This window comes from Halichoerus grypus, chromosome 5, assembly GCF_964656455.1.
Source record: "Halichoerus grypus chromosome 5, mHalGry1.hap1.1, whole genome shotgun sequence".
Lineage (NCBI taxonomy): Eukaryota > Metazoa > Chordata > Mammalia > Carnivora > Phocidae > Halichoerus > Halichoerus grypus.
Window position 1 is genome coordinate 137308 of NC_135716.1, and position 22486 is coordinate 159793.

The following is a 22486-nucleotide window of genomic DNA, read 5'->3' on the forward strand; positions in this document are numbered from 1 at the left end:
CACCTCCTGATCAATTAGTAAAGGGTATCCTGTAACACACAGAGCTATGAAGGTGTCGGGGCATGGGTGCTTTCACGCCTTGCTGGTGATATCCATACAATCCACCTGTGTCAAGTATAGGGCATGTCGGGACCCATCACTTCTCTGGAGAAAAATACCTGCACAGCAGGACCCAGCTTGGCAGGTGCCATGCAGTCCAGAGATGGCCCTGAGGGAGGCAGGACCACTCCTAGGGGACAGGCTGGGGAAGCTCAGGCCACCAAAAGCCACTCTGTGCAGAGGGTCTGGTGGTGAAGGCCCAGGAGGATCTTTCGTGGGAGATGGGCTTGCTCCAGGGCTGAGGAAAATCCTGGGTTGGGGGTGGGAGCAGCACTACTCTGCCCCATCTGGGTGAGTTTGGAGAATAAAAGTTCCTGAGCTGAGAAATGCAGGTGAAGTATAGGGGTCCCCAAGACTGCCCTCCCCTCTGACACCAGTCACAAATTTGGGGATTCCCAAGATCACCCTGAAGTTCAGTAATTTGCTACAAGGACTCATAGAACTCGCCTTGAAACCTGATACACACATGGTTACAGTGTATTACAGGGAACAGACACACATAAAATCAGACAAGGGATTTCATGCAGGCAGAATCCAGAAAAGTACCAAATGCGGGGTCTCTGTAAAGTCATGGACATTACTTTCCTGGCTCTGATGTGTGACAGTGTGCATGGAGTATTGCCCACAAGGGAAGCTCACCCGAGCTTTAGTATCCAGAGGTTTTTTGGGCTTGGTGACACATACAGATGGCCCCCTGCATGACACCTGAGTCTGCAGCCTCTCCAGAGGTTTGAGTAGGTGCCACATGGCCAAAGCCCCTCCCATACACCATACTGTTCTGTAGAGTCCCTGGCTCTGGCTCTGAGTAAACAAAGACTCAGGCAGGACACTCCAGCCACCCAGAAGTAGGACAAAGGCCATCCCTCCCCTGGGGTCAGGTTAATCCTTTCTGCAAAAGTGGTTAAAAGTGGGTCAGATCCCGGCCCACCTCCAACTGCTCCGTGACCTCAGTCCAATCACCTCCCTTCCTCAGCCTCAGCTTCTGATCTGTAGATGAGAATACCACCATTCACACCACAGGGCTGCGGCGAAAATGAAATGAAATCTACAAGAAGACCAGCCCAGCACTCAGTTCTGCATAGTCTGTGTGTTGGAAGTTAGTACAACTGTGAACAGGTGCAGCTATCATGGGAGGCAGGGGGCCACACAGAGAGCAACAGGCCAGGGGAGCTGCTCACCTGCCGCAAGAAGACAGAAATTGCTCCCCAACCCCAAGGGATCTTGGAGAAGCTCAGCCCACGGTCACATAACCCATGCAGGAAACAGGCTGGGCAGGGCAGGGTACACCTGGCGCTGAGCAAGGACTCACTCCCTCCTCAGCATGAAAGGCCACACAGCCCCTCCAGCAGGGACTCCAGGACAGGCTAGAGGACACTAACCCGAGGGTGCACCTGAAGACGGGCCCAGCCCTTGAGGACAGGGGTGGGAGGACCCAGATCCCGCTCTGACCTCTGGCTCAGGTCTGATGCTCTGCCTGGGTCCCTCTGCCTCAGGGTGTGTATCGGGCCAGTCACAAAGATGTGGGCGTGGGTACCACACATGCACACTGTGAGCATGACCTTTACCTTTGGGGTAAGCTGTTCTGTATTTTACCTGGAGGTGCTGACTCAAGCCTCCCCTAACAGGCCAGAGTCCTCAGCTGTCTGATCCTCTGACACCAGCAGTTCATCTCCTGACTGGTAACTGCCCACAGCTATTAACAATTATTAACAATCAGCCTGTGGTCTGAGATGACATTGCTCCCAAAGACCCTCTGTCATCAGCAGGCTGACAACTCAGGTTTTTGATCCTGTAAGCTGAGGAGGCAAGAGGATAGCAGCAGGAGTTAACCCACTAGACACCCAGACTGTCCAACTGAGAAGCAACGAGTCCCTTTGCCTGCACTCCCTCCCATCCTTAGATGAGCTTGACACTTGGCTCCTGTGTGTGTGTCACCAATGGATGGTGCCAGCCCTCTTCAGCCAAAACCAAACAGCCAAGAAAACTTGTCAAACCGTATGTTCTCTAGTTTTGCACAATGAAAACCACCAGCATATTTTTTTCCAGGTATTTCCATTAAATATGCTTCTTCAGACTGCACTGCCCCACCACACCTCCCCACCCCGTAGCCCTCCCACCCAGGGCTTCAGGGCTCCCTTCAAGGCCACAATCCCTTGGGGGTGCCCCTGGCTGAAGGGACATCCATGGAGGAGGAAGGGACCCCCAGAGCACGGGTTCTTAACAAGCAACCCAATGAGAAAGAATCGGGGCCATTAGCAGTGAGTGATAGGGCAGAGGATGTGAGAGATGGTTTTCGTTAAAACCAACACAGAGAAATACAAGTTTCCTGAGTAATCAGACAGTCAAATTCAATACCAGCCAGAGTCGTGCCTATTTAATTAGCAAACAGAGGTGAAAATTATAGTATCTAGTACAGGGAGGTTGTGTGGAACTCAGGCTGTGCTCTACTCAATTTTGCATCCTGACATGGAAGGTAAATGTTTTCCAGTGATTCAGTGTGGTCACATTACGTATTGGGAACAACCACCCTGGAAAGCATTTGCTTATATACATCAATGTCCTTTAAAATGTTTATCCTGTTGGGGTGCCTGAGTGGCTCAGTTGTTAAGCATCTGCCTTCGGCTCAGGTCATGATCCCAGGGTCCTGGGATCGAGTCCCACATCGGGCTCCCTGCTCGGCGGGAAGCCTGCTTCTCCCTCCCCCACTCCCTCTGCTTGTGTTCCTGCTCTCACTGTCTCTGTCAAATAAAGAAAGAAAATCTTTTAAAAAAAATGTTTATCCTTCTCCTGGGGCACCTGGGTGGCTCAGATGGTTGAGCATCTGCCTTTAGCTCAGGTCATGATCTCCAGGTCCTTGGATCAAGCCCCATCTCAGGCTTCCAGCTCAGCAGGGAGCCTGCTTCTCCCTTCTCCCTCTGCCCCCCACCTCCCCTGCTTGTACTCTCACTCTCTTTCTCTCTCAAATGAATAAAATCTTAAAAAAAAAAAAAATGTATCCTGTTCCTAAGAATGTATTTTAAAGACATCTTTTATAGAAAGAATAAGGCCTGATATTTAGTCACTGTGGAGTAACATATGTCCAAATACATTTTATAAACTAAAGTATGTCAATTGGATAGAATTTTGTTGCTATTATAAAGGCAGTTATCATGGAGTAATGTCATGCAGGAATCCATCCCTCCAGCTAGACAGCTATTGGCTGGCAGGAACTGTCTGAAGTAACTATTCTGGAACTGTAAAGTTTAGTCAAACACTTGCAGCTTCCAGGAGTGAGCTTGATGAAGAAGGTAGTAAATATCAGCAAATTTCAGTGAACCTCCATGTCTAGCACAGCACCTACCATGCTCATCACTTACCCCATGGCATGCAGCCATGTGGATAGCAGCCTTCATTTCTGGTATGGCTTGCTGGAGCCAGGTTACATAAGGACCTTGTCCTCCCAAGTACCAGGGTTGTGTGTTTTGATGGTTTATTGCCACTTTTGATCACTGTGAAGCTAGCATAGGTTTATCTGCCATTGTTTTAACTACTGAAACAGTTTCTGGGGTGGGGTAAAGGGATTAAAGACATAATACTTGTTTCTTCCCTTTTTGGGAGACAGAATGAAATCTCCTTCAGGATGCTGGATGACCACACAGTGGAACAGAAACTTCAAGGACCACACACATTGAAGAATAAACACTTTACAAAACTGAAAAAGTCACAGGTGGCTCCAGCCATCAACAAGTAAGATTCAGCAAAATCTGAGAACTGGGAGACTTAGAATTCCAGAATCACCACACATAACGCTCAAAACATCTGGTTCTCAACAAAAAATATTACAAAATATACAAAGAAACTGGAAAGTATGGCCCATTCACAGGGTAAAAACAACTTGACAGAAACCATTCCTGGAGGGGCGCCTGGGTGGCTCAGGTCATGATCCTGGGGTCCTGGGATCAAGTCCCGCATCAGGCTCCCTGCTCAATGGGGAGTGTGCTTCTCCCTCTCCCTCTGCTGCTCCCCCCACTTGTGCTCTCTCTCTCTCAAATTAATGAATAAAATATTTTTTTAAAAAAAAAGAAAAAGAAACCATTCCTGGAGGAGTCCAGACACTGAAATTATTAGTCAAAGATGTTAAATTAATGGCCTTAAATATGTTGAATGACTGAAAGGAAGCCATGGACAAAAAACTAAAGGAAATCAAGAAAATGATATATAAACAAAAAGAATATTAATAAAGAGACAAAACTTATAAAAAAGGAAACAAACAGAAATTCTGGAGCTGGGGGTACAATAATTGAAACGAAAAAAACTCACTGGAGCAGTTCAACAGATTTGAACAGGCAGAAGAAAGGATTAATGAACTTGAAGATAGGACAACTGAAATTATCCAGTATGAGGAGCAGGAAAAAAAAATCACAAACAATGAACAGATCCAAGAAACCTATGGAACACCGTCAAAAGTACTAACATATACATTACACAATTCCAAGAGAAAGTCAATGAACTCCAAACAGGATAAACTAAAAGAGATCCACACTGAGACACACTGTAGTCAAATTGTCAAAACCCAAAGACAATGAAAATGTTGAAAGCAGCAACAGAGAAACAATTCCACATGCACAAATGAGCCTCAGCAGGATTAATAGCTGATTTCTCTTCACAAACTATGGAAGCGAGAAGGTAGTGGGATGGTTTATTAAGTTTGGAAGGAAAAAGTTGTCAACCAAGAATTCAATATCCAGCAAAACTATCCTTCAAGAATGAAAGTGAAATTAAGACATTTTCAGATCAAGAAAAGCTGACAGGGGCGCCTGGGTGGCTCAGTCAGTTAAACGTCTGCCTTCAGCACAGGTCATGGTCTCAGGGTCCTGGGATAGAGCCCCACGTCAGGGCTCCTGGCTCAGTGGGGAGTCTGCCTCTCCCTCTCCCACTCATGCTCTCACTCTCTCTCGCTCTTAAATAAATAAAATCTTTAAAAAAGAGAGAGACACTTAACCAACTGAGCCACCCAGGTGCCCTTGTAATATATTTTTAAAAATTAAAATCATAAAAACTTTTCAATCACAATAGAATAAAATTAGAAATCAATTACAGAAGAAAAACTGGAAAATTAAGCCAAACTCTTAAACAACAAATGGGCCAAAGAAGAAATTACAAGGGAACGTAGAAAATACCCAGTGACAAATGAAAACAAAAACACAACACACCAAAGCTTATAGGATGTTGTGAAAACAGTGCAGAGAAGGAAATCTATAGCTTTATTTTTTTTTAAGATTTTATTTATTTATTTGGCAAAGAGAGAGACAGCAAGAGCAGGAACACAAGCAGAGGGAGTGGGAGAGGGAGAAGCAGGCTTCCCACCGAGCAGGGAGCCCAATGCGGGGCTCGATCCCGGGACCCTGGGATCATGACCTGAGCCGAAGGCAGACACTTAACGACTGAGCCACTCAGGCGCCCCAGGAAATCTATAGCTTTAAAAGCATACATTAAGGGATGCCTGGGTGGCTCAGTTGGTTAAGCATCTGCCTTCGACTCATGTCCTAGGATCGAGTCCCACTTTGGGCTCTCTGCTCAGCGACGAGTCTGCTTCTCCCTCTTGCTCTCCATCTGTGAACTCTCTCACTCTTGCTTGCTCTCAAATAAATAAAATCTTTAAAAAATAATAAATAAAAGCATACATTAAAAAAAAATTTCTCAGGGCACCTGGGTGGCTCAGTCAGCTAAGTGTCCAACTCTTGATCTCAGCTCAGGTCTTGATCTCAGGGTCCTGAGTTCAAGCTCCTACACTTGGCTCCATGCTGGATGGGGAGCCTATTTTTAAAAAATAATAATTAATTAATCTTTAAAAGTTCTCAATCAATAACCTAACTGTATACTTTAAAGAAAAGAGTGCCTGAGTGGCTCAGTTGGTTAAGCATCCAACTCTTGATTTTGGCTCAGGTAATGATCTCAGGGTTGTAAGATCAAGCCCCATGTTGGGCTCCACACTGAGTGTGGAGTCTGCTTAAGATTCCTCTCTCCCTCTCCCTCTGTCCCTCCCCACCACCACACATACACACAATCACTCTCTCAAAAAAAAAAAAAAAAAAAGGAAGAAAGAGAAAGAAAAAATAAACCAGGAAAAAAAGCAGTCTAAACACAAGATAATAGATAGAAGATTAATAGTAAAGATCAGAAATGAAATAATGAGCTAGAAAATATAGAGAAAATCAACAAAACTTCAAGTTAGCTCATTGAAAAGATCAACAATATTGACAAACTTTTAAGCTAAATAAGTAGAGAAAATTCAAATTATTAAAAACCAGCAATGAATGTGGGGCCATTGTGACCAGCCTTACAGAAATAAAAAGGATATGAGAATACTATGAACTGTATGCCAACAAATTAGATAACCTTGATGAAATGGACAAATTCCTAGAAACACACAATCTACCAGAGACTCATTAAGGAGAAAATCTGAATAGACTAATAACTAGTAAGAAGACTAAATCAATTATCAAAAACCTCCCAACAAAGAATGAAGAAAAAAACCCATTTGATCTTTTCAAGTGATACAAAAAAAGCTTTTGAAAAAACTTTGGTTTCTTAGGACGCCTGGGTGGCTCAGTTGGTGAAGCGTCTGCCTTGGGCTCAGGTCATGATCCCAGGGTCCTAGGATTGAGTCCTGCATCGGGCTCCTTGCTCAGCAGGGAGGCTGCTTCTCCCTCTGCCTGCTGCTCCCCCTGCTTGTGCTCTTCTTCTCTGACAAATAAATAAAATCTTTTAAAACAAAGCAAAACAAAACAACTTCACGGTTTCTTGATAAAAGCACTCAATAAACTAGAAATAAAAGGAAACTTCCTCAGCATAATGAAAATTATATACAGAAACCTAATGTAATACATAATGGTAAAGACTGAAGGCTTTAAGATCAGGAACAAGTAAAGGATGCTCACTTTTGCTACGTCTATTCAACAAAGTACTAGAAATTCTAGCCAGAGCAATTAGGCAAGGAAAATAAATACAAGGCACCCAAGTTGGAAAAGAAGTAAAACTATCTCTGTTCACAGATGACATGATCTTATACAAGGAAACCCTAAAGAGTGCACACACCAAAAAACAAAACAAAACAAAAAACAAGCAAAACAAAATCGTAGGAACAAACTAACTCAGCAAACTAGCAGTATACAAAATCAAGACATAAAAATTAGTTGCATTTCTATGCATTAAAAATAAATAATCCAAAAAAAAAAAAAAAAGAAATTAAGAAAACAATTCCATTCACAATAGCATTACAGTAAATAAAATACTTAGGAATAAATTTAACCAAGGAGGCAAAGAACTTGTACACTGAAAACCAGAAATGATCACTATTAAAGAACATATAAACAAATGAACATACATCCCATACTCATGAAGACTTGATAGGATTAATATGACAATTCCACCGTAACTGATCTATAGATCCAATGCAATCCCTATCAAAAGCTGTGATTTTGCAGAAACAGAAAATCCCATCCTAAAATTCATATGGAATCCCAGATAGGGATCCCAAATAGCCAAAATAATCTTGAGTAAGTACAAAGTTGAAGGACTCCCTTCCTGGTTTCTAAACTTCCTATAAAACTACAATAAGTGACAGTATGGTGGTGACATAAGGATAGGCATATACATGAATAGAATAGAACCCAAAAAGAAACCCCTACATATATGGTCAATTGATTTTAGACAAGGGTGCCAAGACCATTTATGAACTGTTTATAGTCCCCCCCCACACACACACACCCCACCATTCATTATGTTGAAACTCTAACCCAATGTGACTGTATTTGGAGATAGGGCCTGTCAACTGTGGATAAAGGTTAAATGAGATCATAAAGGTGGAGCCCTAATCTGATAGGGCTAGTGCCCTTATAAAAGTTAGAGACATCTGAGATCTTACCATGTGATGACTCAGTGAGAAGGCAGCTGTATTTCAGCCAGGAAGAGAATCCTCACTAGGGCTGAATCAGCCTACACCTTGATCTTGGACTTAGTTTTCAGAACTATGAGAGACAGATTTGTTTCTTTTGGTAAATTTGTTTTTTAAGCCACCAGGTCTGTGGGGTTTTTTTGTTTTTTTGTTTTTTTTTCAGCCTGAGCCAATACAGGCATACCTCATTTTACTGTGCTTTGCTTTATGGTGTTTCTTACATATTGAAGATGTGTGGTAATCCCATGGTGAGGAAGTCTATTGGCACTATTTTTCCAACAGCTTTTATTCACTTTGTGTCTGTCACATTTTGGTAATACTCTCAATACTTCAAACTTTTTCATTATTATATTTGTTATGGGAATCTGTGATCAGTGATTATGACTTGCTGAAAGCTCAGATGATAGCATTTTTTAGAAATAAAGTGTTAAGTTAAGGTTTATACAGTTTTCTTAGACATAATGCTATTGCACACTCAGTACACTGTAATGTAAACATAACTTTGCTTCACTGGAAATCTGCTGTATCACAGTGACCTGAAACTGAGCACACAGTATATCTGAGGTATGCCTATACTACTCAATGGGGAGAACAGTCTTTTCAAAAAATGTTTTAGGGAAAATTGGATGCAAAAGAAGTTGGACCCTTACCTTATACAATATATAAAAATTAGCTTAAAATAGCCTTTTGTGCATCAAAGGACACAAACGAGAGAGTAGAAAGAATTCACAGAATGAGAGCAAATATTTGCAAATCGTGTATCTGGTAAGAGATTACTATGCAAAATATACAAAGAACTCCTTTACCTCAACACTTAAAAACAAAAACAAAAACAAAAAAACAAAGAACCCAACTCAAAAATGGGCAAAGGATCTGGACAGACATTTTTCTGAAGAAGACATACAGATGGTCAATAAGTGCCTGAAAAGCTGTTCAACATCATTAGTCATCAGGGAAATGCAAACCAAAACCACAATGAGATACCACTTCACACCCATTAAAATGGACATTATTTTTTTAAAAATGGGAAATAACAAGTGTTGGCAAGGAAATCAGAACCCTCTATTCATTGCTGGTGGGGATGTAAAATGGTACAGCCACTGTGGAAGTTTGGCTGTTCCTCAAAAAGTTAAACATAGAGTTACCATATGACCCAGCAATTTCACTCCCAGAAGTACACCCAGAAGTACTGAAAGTAAGGATCCAAGGGACGCCTGGGTGGCTCAGTTGGTTAAACACCCAACTGTTGGATTTCAGCTCAGATCATGATCCTGGGGTCGTGAGATTGAGCCCCACATCGGACTCTGTGCTGGATGTGGAGCCTGCTTAAGATTCTCTCTCTCCCTCTCCCTCTGCCACTAGGTCCCCAGCCACTGCTCATGCACTCTCTCTCCCACCACCCCAAAAAGGATCCAAAAAGCTACTTGCACACCCACTCACAGCAGCAGTATGCGCAACAGCCAAAAAGCAGAAAACCAAGTGTCCATCAACAGATGAGTGGATAAACAAAACATGGTATCTACAAACAAGGTCATTTCTTTCAGCCATAAAAAAGAATGACATTCTGATACAGGCTACAAAATGGATGAACTTTGAGAACATTATGCAAAGTGAAATAAGTCAGCTATAAAGGGCAAATATTGTATTATTCCACTTATGAGAAAACTAGAATAGGCAAATTCATAGACAGAAAATAGAACAGCGATTGTCAGCGGATGTGAGACAAAGGGGAAAAGGAGAGTTATTGTTTAATGGGTACAGATTTTCTGTTTCAGATAATAAAATAGTGGTGATGGTTATACAACACTGTAAATGTATTTAATGCCACTGAACTATACACCTAAAAATGGTTAAAATAGTAAATTTTGTTATGTATATTTTACCACAATAAAAATGGCAATTATCAACTCTATTATAAAGACACACAAAAAAGTATGACTGTTAATTTTTTAAATTTACAATATGTAAAGATATGTAAATATGTAGAATTCTTTCCAGTGTGAGTTTTCTAGGATTGAGGAAATAGCAAAGCCAAGAGAATCTACGTCCTGCAATGACAAGCACACAGTATTTTCTTTTTAAAATGCTCTTAACTATGTGTGAAAGGAAGCATATATTAAATCAGCAGTGATGGATTCTTTTTCTAAGTAGGGGAGAACTACCTTTTGCTTACCTCTCTCAATTTCTCCAAAATGAACATGCACTGCTTTTGGTTTAAGAAAAGGGTTTTGTTTGTTTGTTTTTAATTAGAAATGCCCTTCATCTGTAACAACACTGTGTGGACAATAAATAAAGGGGTGGGGTAGGTCATAAGGAGGAATTGCACAGCGGAACTCATGGGCCCTTCTCCACGGTCACCTCGAGAAGTCTTCCCGGAGGTGAATCCTCTGATGCTGGCACATGTTGGAACTGTGCCGGAAGGCCTTCCCACACTTGCTACACTTGTAGGGCTTCTCTCCAGTGTGGATCCTCCGGTGCTGGATCAGATAAGTACCCTGGCTAAAGGCTTTCTTGCAATCGCTGCATTTGTAAGGCTTCTCTCCATGGTGCGACCTTTGGTGGTGGATGAGTCTGGAACTGTTGTGGAAGGCTTTCCCACACTCACTACACTTGTACGGCTTCTCTCCTGTGTGGATCCTCTGATGCTGGATAAGGTGTGTGCTCTGGCTGAAGACTTTGCCACAGTCATTACATTCATAGGGCTTTTCTCCAGTGTGGCTTCTCTGATGTTCAACAAGTTTGGTTTTTTGGATGAAGGCTTTCTCACATTCATTACATTTATAGGGCTTCTCCCCAGTGTGAATTCTTTGATGTTGGATAAGGTTAGAACTTTGGGTAAAGCCTTTGCCACATTCTTTACACTCAAATGGCTTCTCCCCAGTGTGGGTCCGACGATGTCGGATAAGGATTGAGCCGTCACTGAAGGCTTTCCCACAGTCGTTGCACTTATAGGGTTTCTCTCCAGTGTGGATTCTCTGGTGATAAATAAGGGACGAATAGGCGCTGAAGTGTTTCCCACAATCACCACACTTATAGGGCTTCTCCCCGGTGTGAATCCTCTGATGTTTCATGAGGTTGGGCCTCTGGTTGAATGTCTTCCCACACTCACCGCATCGGTAGGGGATCTCCCCTGAGTGCATCCTTCGGTGATTGATGAACTCGCAGCTCTGGCTGAAGGCTTTCCCACACTCGTCACACTTGTAGGGCTTCTCTTCACTATGAAGCCGCTGGTGTTTGACAAGGTTAGCACTGTACCTGAAGGCTTTCCCACAGTAACCACAATAATGCAATTTTTTCCCAAGAGGAATTTTCTGATCGTCTTTAACAACTAAATTTGCACTGAAGAATTCCCCCGAATCATGGACTATATTTGTCTTTTTTGACCTGTGTACTCGCTTATGGTTATTAAGGTATGATCTCTGTTCGAAACTCTGTTCACATATATCGCATTTGTGAGGTCTCTGATCAGAGACAGGGCTTGACCAAAACCTGAGGCTTCCCCCAGACCCCTGGACACTATCCTCATTGGTCAATGTGACTGGCCTCAGGCCTCTCTGCTCCACAAGCTTGTCCAGGCTCTCCTCTGGCTCCCAGACACATGCATGGGTATCTCCAGGATCAGGTCCCTGGGGAACAGCCCTCTGGAGTTGATCCAGTTCTTCCCCATCAAGCATCTCCCTTGAAGACAACTCCTTGTACTCAGTCCTGGTCCCATGACCTGAAACAACGAACACAACATCTTAGGACCACCTGTTCTGACCTGAGAAGGAAAATATGGAGATGCTGCTGACTACCTGTACAGTACCAATTCCATCATCTCCTAAGTCACAACGCCTTACAGAGATGAGAGCCTGCAGCTCAGAGGCTTAAAGACCTCACCCAAGGCTGCAATCTTGCAGCAGTGCAAGTATTTCAACCCAGGCCTGACCAATTCTTCCTGCCTGCCTTCTGCCTAAGTGGGACTGTAGAATGCCAGTCCTCACTAGAAAAGGAAAGAAGACAGAAGCTTTGTACCACCATGGAGACCAGAGGGGCTCTGCCCTGAAAGTCACGGAGGACATCTGACAGACAAAAAAATGAGCCTAAGGCCACCTAACAATAGCTAATCCACCCTAAAATCCATGGTAGGAAAATCAGTTGCCTCCTCAGGACAGCAGAGGGCCAACGTTGTGCCAACCATGGACAGAAGGGCACACCGTGACCCTCAGCTCTCCCTAGCAGGCTGAACCCATTCTTTGGGCTTTTATCAGAGGCCTGAGAGGCAACCCAGTTAGCCACCAGCCCCTTGAACTCAAGATGCCATACAGAATGCTTCCTGATACCCTCGAGCCTCCATTCCTTACTTCTTGCCTAGACATGCACACATCAACTCCACTTGCAGAAACACACCACCAGAAATGCATTCTCTGTGAGGAAGAGAAACAGTCACAACAATCCCAAAATGGGGACAACCAAGTATTAACAAGAATGGAAAATAATTTGTGGTATATTCATATGATAGAACACTGTACGGCAATGGAATAGAACATACTTTATACAACATGGCAGCCCTCACAACATTCAGATGCCCCAAATGAGACCAGACACAGAGCTAAGAGGCAGAGTGGCCTCCAGAAGTCAGAGACAAGGACCCTGTGAGGAGCAGTGGGAAATGACAGAGGAGGCCCAGTGGGTTCCGAGGGAACTAGAAATGTTCTGCATTTTGATTTGGAAGATGGTTTTTATAAAAACTCACTGAGTTATAAACTTAGGATTTATCCTGGTTCTGTAAGTATTGATATCTGAATAAACAAATTTACAAAAGAGAAATTCAAGTCCTTTAACCAGTAGATGCTTCTTAGGACATTATCAAGACGTGCAAAATAATACTTATGGGAGTTATCCATAGCAATGAAACTAGACAGCACCCTTCCCACTGGCACTTCCAGCAAAAGTGGTGACTGAGACTCATGTGTATAAAAATGGACACTCACTGAGTGAAAAAGGAGATGAGGAGATGACAGCAGTACACATGGGATCGCTGCATTCCTGTCAAGAAGTGACCTTCGTATATGGGTGTAGAACAGAGAGCACTAGAAAGGGGATAGCAGGCACACGACAGAACACACTGGTATGTGGGTGATGAGATATTCTTTCTTGTAACGGTCTATAATTGTCAAGTGGATAATTCAGAAAAGGAGAATGAAGCAATGGTCTCTATCACCATGGCCCCATCTGACCCTCCTCACAGGGCATGAGCTCTGAAGGGCAGGGCTCCATGGGGTCCTGGGGGTCCAGCCTTCCCTCTTCTCCTCTGCCAACAATGCCCCCTCTCACCCTCCTAGAAGATTCAGCTCAAGAATCACCACACTGAGGCACCCGGGCTGATGGAGGTGACCTGGACTTCAGCATAGGCTACTCCCAGGGTTGTCATGCTGCTCCTGATATACCTTGTTCTAAATGCCTGAGTCATTAACCACACATCTTGGATCCTGACAAATGCTTATTCAGCAACTGTTAGGGAAGTGGCCCCCCTCACGCACCTGAGATACTGACTCTCAGTCGCTCTTTCCCCTTGGCGCCCTGTGCATCCAGGACCCACGGCTCATCCCCTTGCTCCAACTGTGTGATCACCCCAGGCTTGGGACCTGCAGGTCCAGCTCCTGGGAAGAAAATGGGGCCTAGGGTTGGTGCCAAGAATGCAGGGCTGCACTGAGTGGATTCTCATCTGGGACTGTGGTGGGAAGCAGAACCACAGGCAAAGTGGGGTGACGGGAAGTCTGGACACTCTGGAGGGTTGGGGATGGTCGTGAAGATGAGATCTGAGCGCAGGGAACAAAAGCCCAGGGGGCTCTCTCCACCTGGAGGTACGCAATCCCTCTGGAGAGGGGTCTGTCTTGGGCCTGGGGCAGGGAGGCCATCTTATCTGGGAGCTCAGAGGAGAAAATCACTGAGCCAGCCCCACTTGGCCCCTCCTCTGTATAGACCAGGACTGCCTAGGACCACAGGGTGAAGCCCCCAGCCCAGCCCCTGCTGAACCATCAGTCCCCAGGGCTGTTCCCTGACCAGCATCCTAGTGAGGGGCCTTACCCAGGGAGACCAGATTCCTGTAGGTCTCCAGCATCACGTCCCTGTAGAGGCCCCTCTGAGCAGGGCCCAGACGGCCCCACTCGTCCCGGGAGAATAGCACGGCCACGTCCTCAAAGGTCACCTCAGCCTGGAATGACAGGGGCTGCTGCAGGCCCAGGTGTGGCTCAGGGTGGGCCCTGGGGGTGGGAGCAGCAGAACATACCAGGAGTAGTAGCACAGGGGTGACTGCAGGCATGATCCCCCAGTACAGCCCAGGGGAGTGGCCTGAGCCTCTGGTCATGAAGCCAGTAACTCCAGAAGGCTGGGGGAGTCCCAGGGTCACCCGTCCTCTGCTCAATACCCCAGACCAAGATGCCTGACAGTGTCTACTAAGGCAGAGCAGGCAGGGAAGCCCTATGTTGAGATTTCAGACCTCTCAGGGAAAATGGATGCTCACCTGGGGCAGGGCAGACAGGTGCAAAGCCGCCATCACCTGGTACCCTGGGCTTCCCAGGGGAGGAATCAGCAGTCACACTGGTGCTGAGGGAAGAGAGAGGAACACATGGAGGCCCAGGCTGGCCCCTCCTATGGGCAACTTCAGGGCCACACTCATCCCCATCGGGGCACAGCTGGTCTCCCGGGCAGACACCGCTCCCTGCCTGGGGCTGCCCTGCCCTACTCCGCCTCACTGCAGGCACAGGTGCACAGCTTTTCAGGTCATCTGTTCCCCTCAACCTGACACACCAAGCTGTCTCATTCAGGAGAAAGATGGCGATACTCATTCACTTTATATGAAAGAATAAAGACAACTTGTTAAGTGTTGAGGAGAAAGAGAAGCAAAAAAAAAAAAAAATCAACAAAAGGTACAGAACAAAGTCAAAGTACAGATGGTAAAATATACAACACTATAGAAACAAGTTCAGTAGCTGAGTAATAGTAAGAAATAAAAGGATTAGACTCACCTACTAGAAGCACAAGATTCTCTGATAGATACACACAAAATGCACCTGCATAACCAAAATAAAGTAACACAGAAAGGCTGAATATAAGCTAGACCACACAAACACTAATTAAAATAAATAGTAGCTATATACCTTTTCTTTTTCTTTTTTAAAGATTTAATTTATTCAGTTAAGAGACAGAAAGAGAGAGCACATGCATGCAAGAGCAGGGGGAGGGGCAGAGGGAGAGAGAAGCAGACTCCCCACTAAGCAGGAAGCCAGACGTGGGCTCAATCTCAGGACCCCAGGATCATGACTTGAGCTGAAGGCAGAGGCTTAACCGACTGAGCCACCCAGGCGCCCCTACATTTTCTTTACCTTTAACGCTCTTTATTGAAATATGACATTTATGCAGAAGAGTCGACAAATCCTGAACACACAGCTCAAGGGGCAGTCACAAAGGGCCCGTGCCCACAGAACCAGCACCCACGTCAGCCCTCCTGCCCCTGCAGGCTCTACTTCCTTCCTGAACTCCCGAAGGTGAGCCTCCATCCTGACTTCCACCAGCGGTGCTTCTGGTGAACTTTATCAAAGCAACTATGCTGTCTACACTCCTCTGGCTTCTTCCCTTCATCGTGATGCTTCTGAGCTTAATATGCATTGCTATGTGTGGTTTAGCAGTATGTATACCAATCAAAACAGAACAGAAAGTTAAAATCATTAATACGAACAAAAATGAGTAATACATATTAATAAAAGGAAAATCCACCCAGAAGCTGTAATTACAGACAAGTGTGTATCTACCAAGAAACTCAAAATGTAGAAAGCCAATGCTAAGTGAAGTAGCAAAGAGCAACTGGCAAACCTCCCCTGGAATGAGAGATTTCAACACACCTCCCTCAGAAACAAGTGGAACAAGTAGAGAATAGTTACTTGAAACATAGAGAATACACATTTTTCCAGATATATATTTAAAACTATTAGAAAACACCACAAACCATGCCAACAACGGAAGTTTCAACAAATTCCAAAGACTAGTAACATTTAGCAAAACATTCTCTGACCACTGTTGTTATACTGGAAATATATGATAAAAAAGTACCACCTCAGGGGAGCCTGGGTGGCTCAGTCGGTGAAGCGTCTGCCTTCGGCTCAGGTCATGATCTCAGGGTCCTGGAATGGAGCCCCAAGTCAGGCTCCTTGCTCAGCGGGAATTCTGCTTCTCCCTCTCCCTCTGCCCTTCCCCCCACTCATGCATGCTCTCTCTAAAATAAATAAATAAAATCTTTAAAAAAAATAATAAAAAGTACCCCCTCCAAGAAAAACACAGAAATGGAAACAGAGGCTACCTAAGGAAAAATGTGCCTTCTTAGTGCCCTTATTTTAGCACAAGAGAGACTGAAATAAATGATCTAAACATTCAATAAGAAATTAGACACAGAGTAAGAAAAGTGATTCAAGAAAAAATGGAGGAAAATAAAGAATACTTGATTTAAAGAAACAGAACATAATCTCAACACTGCTAATAAAACACACAAACATCTGGCAAGTCCAATGGGGGGTGGGCAGAAAAGAGATGGAAAAAGAAATATTAAGAACAAAAAAGGGAACATAATTCTACATACCATACATGCAGCAACAGTTTATCAGAGTGTGGTCCAAGACCCTGGGGACAAAATGATAAAACTTTATTGAAGGACATCAAGAAGACCTATGGAAAAACAGTGTTCATAAATAGGAAAACTCAGTATCATAAAAATTTCAATTCTCGGGACACCTGGGTGGCTCGGTCGTTAAGCATCTGCCTTCAGCTCAGGTCATGATCCCAGGGTCCTGGGATCGAGTCCCGCATCCAGCTTCTTGCTCGGCGAGGTGCCTGCTTCTCCCTCTGCCTACTGCTGCCCCTGCTTGTGCGCTCGATCTCTCTCTCTCTCTCTCTCTCGCTTGCAAATAAATAATAAAATCTTAAAAAAAAAAAGTCAATTCTCCCCAAATAAATCTATTAATTCTGTACAATCAAAATTACAACAGGACATAACATGAAATCTGAACAAAATGACTCAGTATCATAATAATGATCCAAGATTAACTAAGGCAATGCCAAAAAAGAACTAAGGTAGGCAGAGGCACGCCCTACCACGCAGCAAGACTTACTGTAAGGCTACGTTAACGAAAGTGAGATTGGAGCATAGTAAAGAAAGTAAGGAACATCCAGATCCGTGTATATGCTAATGACATAATGGCACGCTATTCAAAATGGTACCAACACAACGGATTTTCCATAGGAAAGTAAAATTCAATCGCTGCCTTCTATGGCACACAAAAATATATTTTAAGCACACTGAAGACCTAAGTGTTTAAAATAAAATTTATAGCTGTTATAAGAAAATAATATGCAAAATACAGTACATCAAGGAAAAAATTGTTTAATTTTACTCCAAAAATTTCTGTACAAGACACCACAATATTAAAAGACAAGCTGCAGAGTGAACGATATTTGTAAAAATACTTAATACATAAAAAAAAGATACACAAAATATGTTTTAAAGTGCACCAAAAAAGACCATTTATTTGAAAAATGAACACAGGATGACTTGGGAAATCAGGTAATGAAATCAAAGAGGGACACCTGGGTGGCTCAGTCAGTTAAGCGTCTGCCTTCAGCTCAGGTCATGATCTCAGGGTCCTGGGACTGAGTCCTGCATCAGGCTCCGTGCTCAGCGGGGAGTCTGCTTCTCCCTCTGGCCTCCCCCCTCATGCTCTCTCTCTCTCAAATAAGTAAAATCTTTTTAAAAAATCTGAAAAGATCTTCAACATCATTGAGAATTAAGGAAATGCAAATTCAAGACTTCTCTCCCCATAGACTGGGGAAAACATAAAATGCTTCACAACAGCAAATGTTGAGGACATAAGGGAAAATAGAGATTCTCAGAGTCCTATAATGAAACTAGTACAGTCACTCTGGAAACCCATCTGGCACCACCTGGCAGAACTTTAACCCTGCAAATTCAGTCAGGACACCTAATTCTAGGTATGTGCCCTACAGAAACTCTTGCTAATGAACACAAGAAAATACACCAGAATGTTACCAGGTACCTGTGTATAAGAAAAAAAGGGAAACAACCTCAATATCCATCATCAGGGAACAGTCAAGGTCACAGTGGTCGGAAGAAATGAACCACATCAATGTCAGAGGCAGCGCAAAGCTTTAAGGCCGAGTGAAACGGTTAAGTGTAAAATATCAATAGTATATTATGTATGTAGATTTTAAAACACTAGTAGGTGTGTAGAGGTGTAAGAAAATGTGCTGACAGCAAAATAACAACAGAGTGAAAAGGCACCTGAGGAATGGGAGAAAATATGTGCAAACCATGTATCTGATTAGAAATTCAGATCTAAAATATATAAAGACCTGGGCACCTGGGTGGCTCAGATGGTTAAGCGTCTGCCTTCAGCTCAGGTCATGATCCCAGAGTCCTGGGATCGAGTCCCGCATCAGGCTCCCTGCTCCTTGGGAGCCTGCTTCTCCCCCTGCCTCTCTCTGTCTCTGTCTGTCATGAATAAATAAATAAAAATCTTTAAAAAAAAAAAAAAAAAACAAAGAAGTGGCTCTTTAAAAGGTCCACCTCTATTTTAAAAAATAAATAAATAAAATAAAATAAAATAAAATATATAAAGACCTCACACAACTCGAGAAAAAAAAAAAAAAAAACCCAAAACCCAATGGGTTTAAAATGGGCAAAGAACCTAAATTTCTCCATAAAAGACATACAAATGACTAACAGGTAAGTGAAAAGGTGCTCAACCTAACTGGAGAACTGCAAATAAAAACCACAATGAGCTATCACCTCACGCCTGTCAGAACGAGAATTATCAAAAAGCAAAAGGTAAGTGTTGGCAAGGATGTGGAGAAAAGGGAACCCTTGTGCACTGCTGGTGGGAATGCACTGTGGAAAAGTGTGGAGGTGCCTCAAAAAGTTGAAAATAGAACCAAAAAAGACCATTTATTTAGGTCGTTGTTGGCGTGGTTTGTGGTGTTTTCTAATAGTTTTGAATATATATCTGGAAAAATGTGTATTCTCTATGTTTCAAGTAATTACATGATCCAGTAATCCCACTTCTGGTTATACTATGCAAAGGAAATGAAATCACTGCCTCAAAGAGAGACCAGCACTCCCATGCTCATTGCAGCATTATTCACAATAGACAAGATGTGGAAACAACCTAAGTGTCCAACGATAGATGAATGGATATAGAATGTGGTATATACACACAATGGAATACTACTCAGCCATGAAGAACGAGATCTTGCCATTTGCTACAACATGGATGAACCTGGAGGACATTATGCTAGGTGAAATAAACCAGACACAGAAAGACAAATACTACATGATTTCACTGATATGTGGTATCCAAGAGAGTCCAAATCATAGAAGCAGAAAGTGGAATGGTTGGCTGCCAAGTTTTGAGGGTTGGGGAAAATGGAAAGAGGTCGGTCAGAGTACAAACTTTCGGGTATGCAAGATGAAAGTTGTGGAGATCTAAAGTACAGCACTGCGACTACAGTCAACAATACTGTATTGTAACTTTGAAATTTCCTAAGAGGATAGATCTTAAATATCCTCACCACAAAGAAAACAAAAAAAGAAAATGGTACCTATGTGAGATGATGACCATGCTAATTAGATTGAATGTGATTATTTCACAATGAACACATATACCGTAAGTGTACACCTAAAATTTATAGAATTCCTGTTTATCAATTACACCTCAATAAAAATAAACAAACAAAAATGCTGTTGTTCAAAATAAGGGTTGCTTAGGGAAGCAAATGAGACTGGTGAGCTTGCATCTAAGAGCAATTCTGTTTCAACAGCTTTCTTTAAAAAAGTTGAGGGGGGTGCCTGGCTGGTTCAGTCAGTAGAGCATGTGAGTGTTCATCTCAGAGTGGTGAGTTCAAGCCCCACGTTGGCCATAGAGATTACATATATGCTTTTGTTTTGCTTTTTTTAAAGATTTTATTTATTTATTTGAGAGACAGAGAGAGAGCTAGAGAGCACAAGTGGGGTAGAAGCCTGACGCAGGGCCCAATCCCTGGACTCGGGGATCATGACCTGAGCCAAAGGCAGACGCCCAACCGACTGAGCCACCCAGGCGCCCCTGTTTTTGTTTTGTTTTTAACTACAATCCTTTCTTTCTCTATGGTTTTATTTATTTATTTGAGAGACAGAGAGCACGCAGGAGCAGGGTGAAGGGGCAGAGGGAGAGGGAGAAGCAGGCTCCCGGCTGAGCAGGGAGCCCGACCTGGGACGCGATCTCAGAAACCTGAGATCATGACCCTAACCTAAGGCAGACGCTCAACCAACTGAGCCACCCAGGCACGCCTTAACTACAAGCTTTAAATACATCCGGCAAACCCAGTCACTAGTGTTTGGTAATCCATTCTCTGTACTTTAAAGTTTTCTCTAAAAGTTTTTTTTTTTTTTTTTAACGTATTTTCAAAACAAAGACACGGTGCATTTTTTATTTAAAAAGTCTTCAGTGTCAGACCTTGAATAAAGGCCTCTAAAGAAGAAAAACAAAAATTTGGCTGCTGAGAGAAAGGCCTTGGAGCATCAGAAGCAAAGAAGGGTGGGAAAGCAGGAAGGTACATGCAGTGGGACAGGCATTTTGGGAATTGCTAAAGGCAAGAGGAAGCACAGAAACTGCAGGGGGCACGGGATGGGGGGCGGTAAATGGGGAAGACGATTAATGTAAGAGTTGACAAGAAAGTGTGTTTAGGCATTAACTGCTCCAAGCCAGAGACCAGGTGAGGGGGAATGGGGCGGGGTGGAGGGCTGGGGCGGAGTGGGGAGTACAACCTGGACCCAGAAGCGAGGGAAAAGCCCGGCTCATGCTGGGGGCTGCGGTGGCGGGCTGAGTTTGGAGAGCTGGTGACCGTCTGCCGGGTGGAGAGGCGCCGGGAAGGGAAAGGGCCTCGAGTCACCAGGCCTTGAGGGTCCCGGGCACCCCGGGACGCAGAAGCAGCCCCTTGGGACGACCTGGGAAGAGAATCCGGTGGGGAGACCCCGGGGTTCCCCGAGTCATCGGACCCGGGAGGAAGACTCTCGGGCGGGGCCGGGGCCCGGCAAGGAACAACCCCGGGCCGGAGTAGGCGGACAGCGGACGCCGGGCTGGGGAGGGCACCAGTTGGGGCTTGGGGCCCATCGGAAACCACGAAGCGGGGACAGGGCTTTTCGAGGGGGCTCCGAGAGTGGAGGCGGGCCCCGGACGGAGCATCTCGGCGGTTACAGGGAAGGGCCGGTGCCCCGCGCCCGGGAGACCTCGCGGTCACCACCGCCCCCGCCCGGCCCACACTCACCTCAGCGCCGCAGAAGAGCCGCCGCTGGGCCAGGCCCCGCTAGCCCCACCCGCCGCGCCAATCGAAACCAACCGGAAGTGACGCCCTCACCCCGCGTCCTAACCGGAGGCACCCTCTGGCCGCCCTAGGAAAGGACTTCATGTCTCGGTAGCCAGCCTCCTTGAGGAATGGGACACGCAGTGTCGCAAGTCGGGTGTGCTGCCACTAGGTGGCAGTCTGGAACCACAACCCCGAAGCTACAGACGGAGGCGGGGTGAGCAGCTTTTTCAGTGGAAACCTCGCTCTAGTGAGCCGCTGAAGGCACTGCAGCCAAAGAAGTTATCAGCCCCTTTAGAGTTGGGTAGAGAAGCCATGGGATAACCAGGAAAGAGGTCGCTTACTGGTCACTTTGTTTCAGCACACCGAACCCAGCCCCAGCTGGAGCAGGGTCCACTCTAGGGGGTAGGGCTTCCTTGGGTGCCTGCCACTGGAGCAAACCCTCCCTGATGGCCAGGTCATCTTCGTCCAGAGAACCAAGCCCAGCCCCTCCTATTTTCTCCACCACACCTAGGCTGTGGTGGGTGGTCAAGTGCAGACCAGAATGGCAAGGTTCACACTAGAGACAAGTGTGGACCCTGACAGCAAGGAGCTACGTGGCAGCCACAGAAAATCCTTCTCAGGGAGATGGGTCTCCAGGAACTCTGGGTCCACCGCCTTTCCACCTGCAGTCTGAACAAGGGGCATTCTACCTCCGCCAGCCACTTACCTCTGTTGTCCCCCAACTTTTTTTTGTCAGAGACAGAGCAAGCACAAGCAGGGGGAGCGGCAGGCAGAGGGAGAAGCAGACTCCCTGCGTAGCAAGGAGCCCGATGCTGGACTTGATCCCAGTATGCTGGGATCATGACCTGAGCTGAAGGCAGCCGCTTAACTGACTGAGCCACTCGGGCGTCCCAGTCCCCCAACCTTCTTGTCTCTGTGATTAGTTTGGCACAGTGGCCTGCAGCCCCTACTTTCACACTGGCTCATGAGGGGAACCACTGGGGCAGGGGACTCTGGGTGGCCTCTGGGAAGCAAAGCGTCCTGGTCCTGAGGCACTAATGAACCTCCACTAACATCTCTATG

At 44.9% G+C, this 22486-nt stretch overlaps 1 protein-coding gene across 10 annotated transcripts; it reads right to left on the minus strand.

Annotated features, from left to right (window-relative positions):
- Nucleotides 1-3766: 3766 nt before the first annotated feature.
- ZNF34 (zinc finger protein 34) lies at nucleotides 3767-21446 on the minus strand. Of its 10 annotated transcripts, none has more exons than XM_078071807.1 (7): nucleotides 20886-21436; nucleotides 16802-16967; nucleotides 16650-16690; nucleotides 15046-15090; nucleotides 14541-14623; nucleotides 13558-13677; nucleotides 3767-11753 (listed from the first exon to the last, which is right to left on the minus strand). In XM_078071807.1, exons 2-7 carry the CDS (start codon nucleotides 16823-16825, stop codon nucleotides 10390-10392), a joined length of 1677 nt encoding a protein of 558 aa, XP_077927933.1. In that variant the 5' UTR covers nucleotides 16826-16967; nucleotides 20886-21436; the 3' UTR covers nucleotides 3767-10389. The 10 variants fall into 10 exon arrangements, with proteins under 10 accessions (XP_077927933.1, XP_077927935.1, XP_035961724.1 ...); XM_078071809.1 differs by lacking the exon at nucleotides 16802-16967 and adding an exon at nucleotides 14105-14231 and having other exon boundaries at nucleotides 20886-21435; XM_036105831.2 differs by lacking the exons at nucleotides 15046-15090; nucleotides 16802-16967 and adding an exon at nucleotides 14105-14231 and having other exon boundaries at nucleotides 21386-21446.
- Between the last annotated feature and the right edge of the window lie 1040 nt (nucleotides 21447-22486).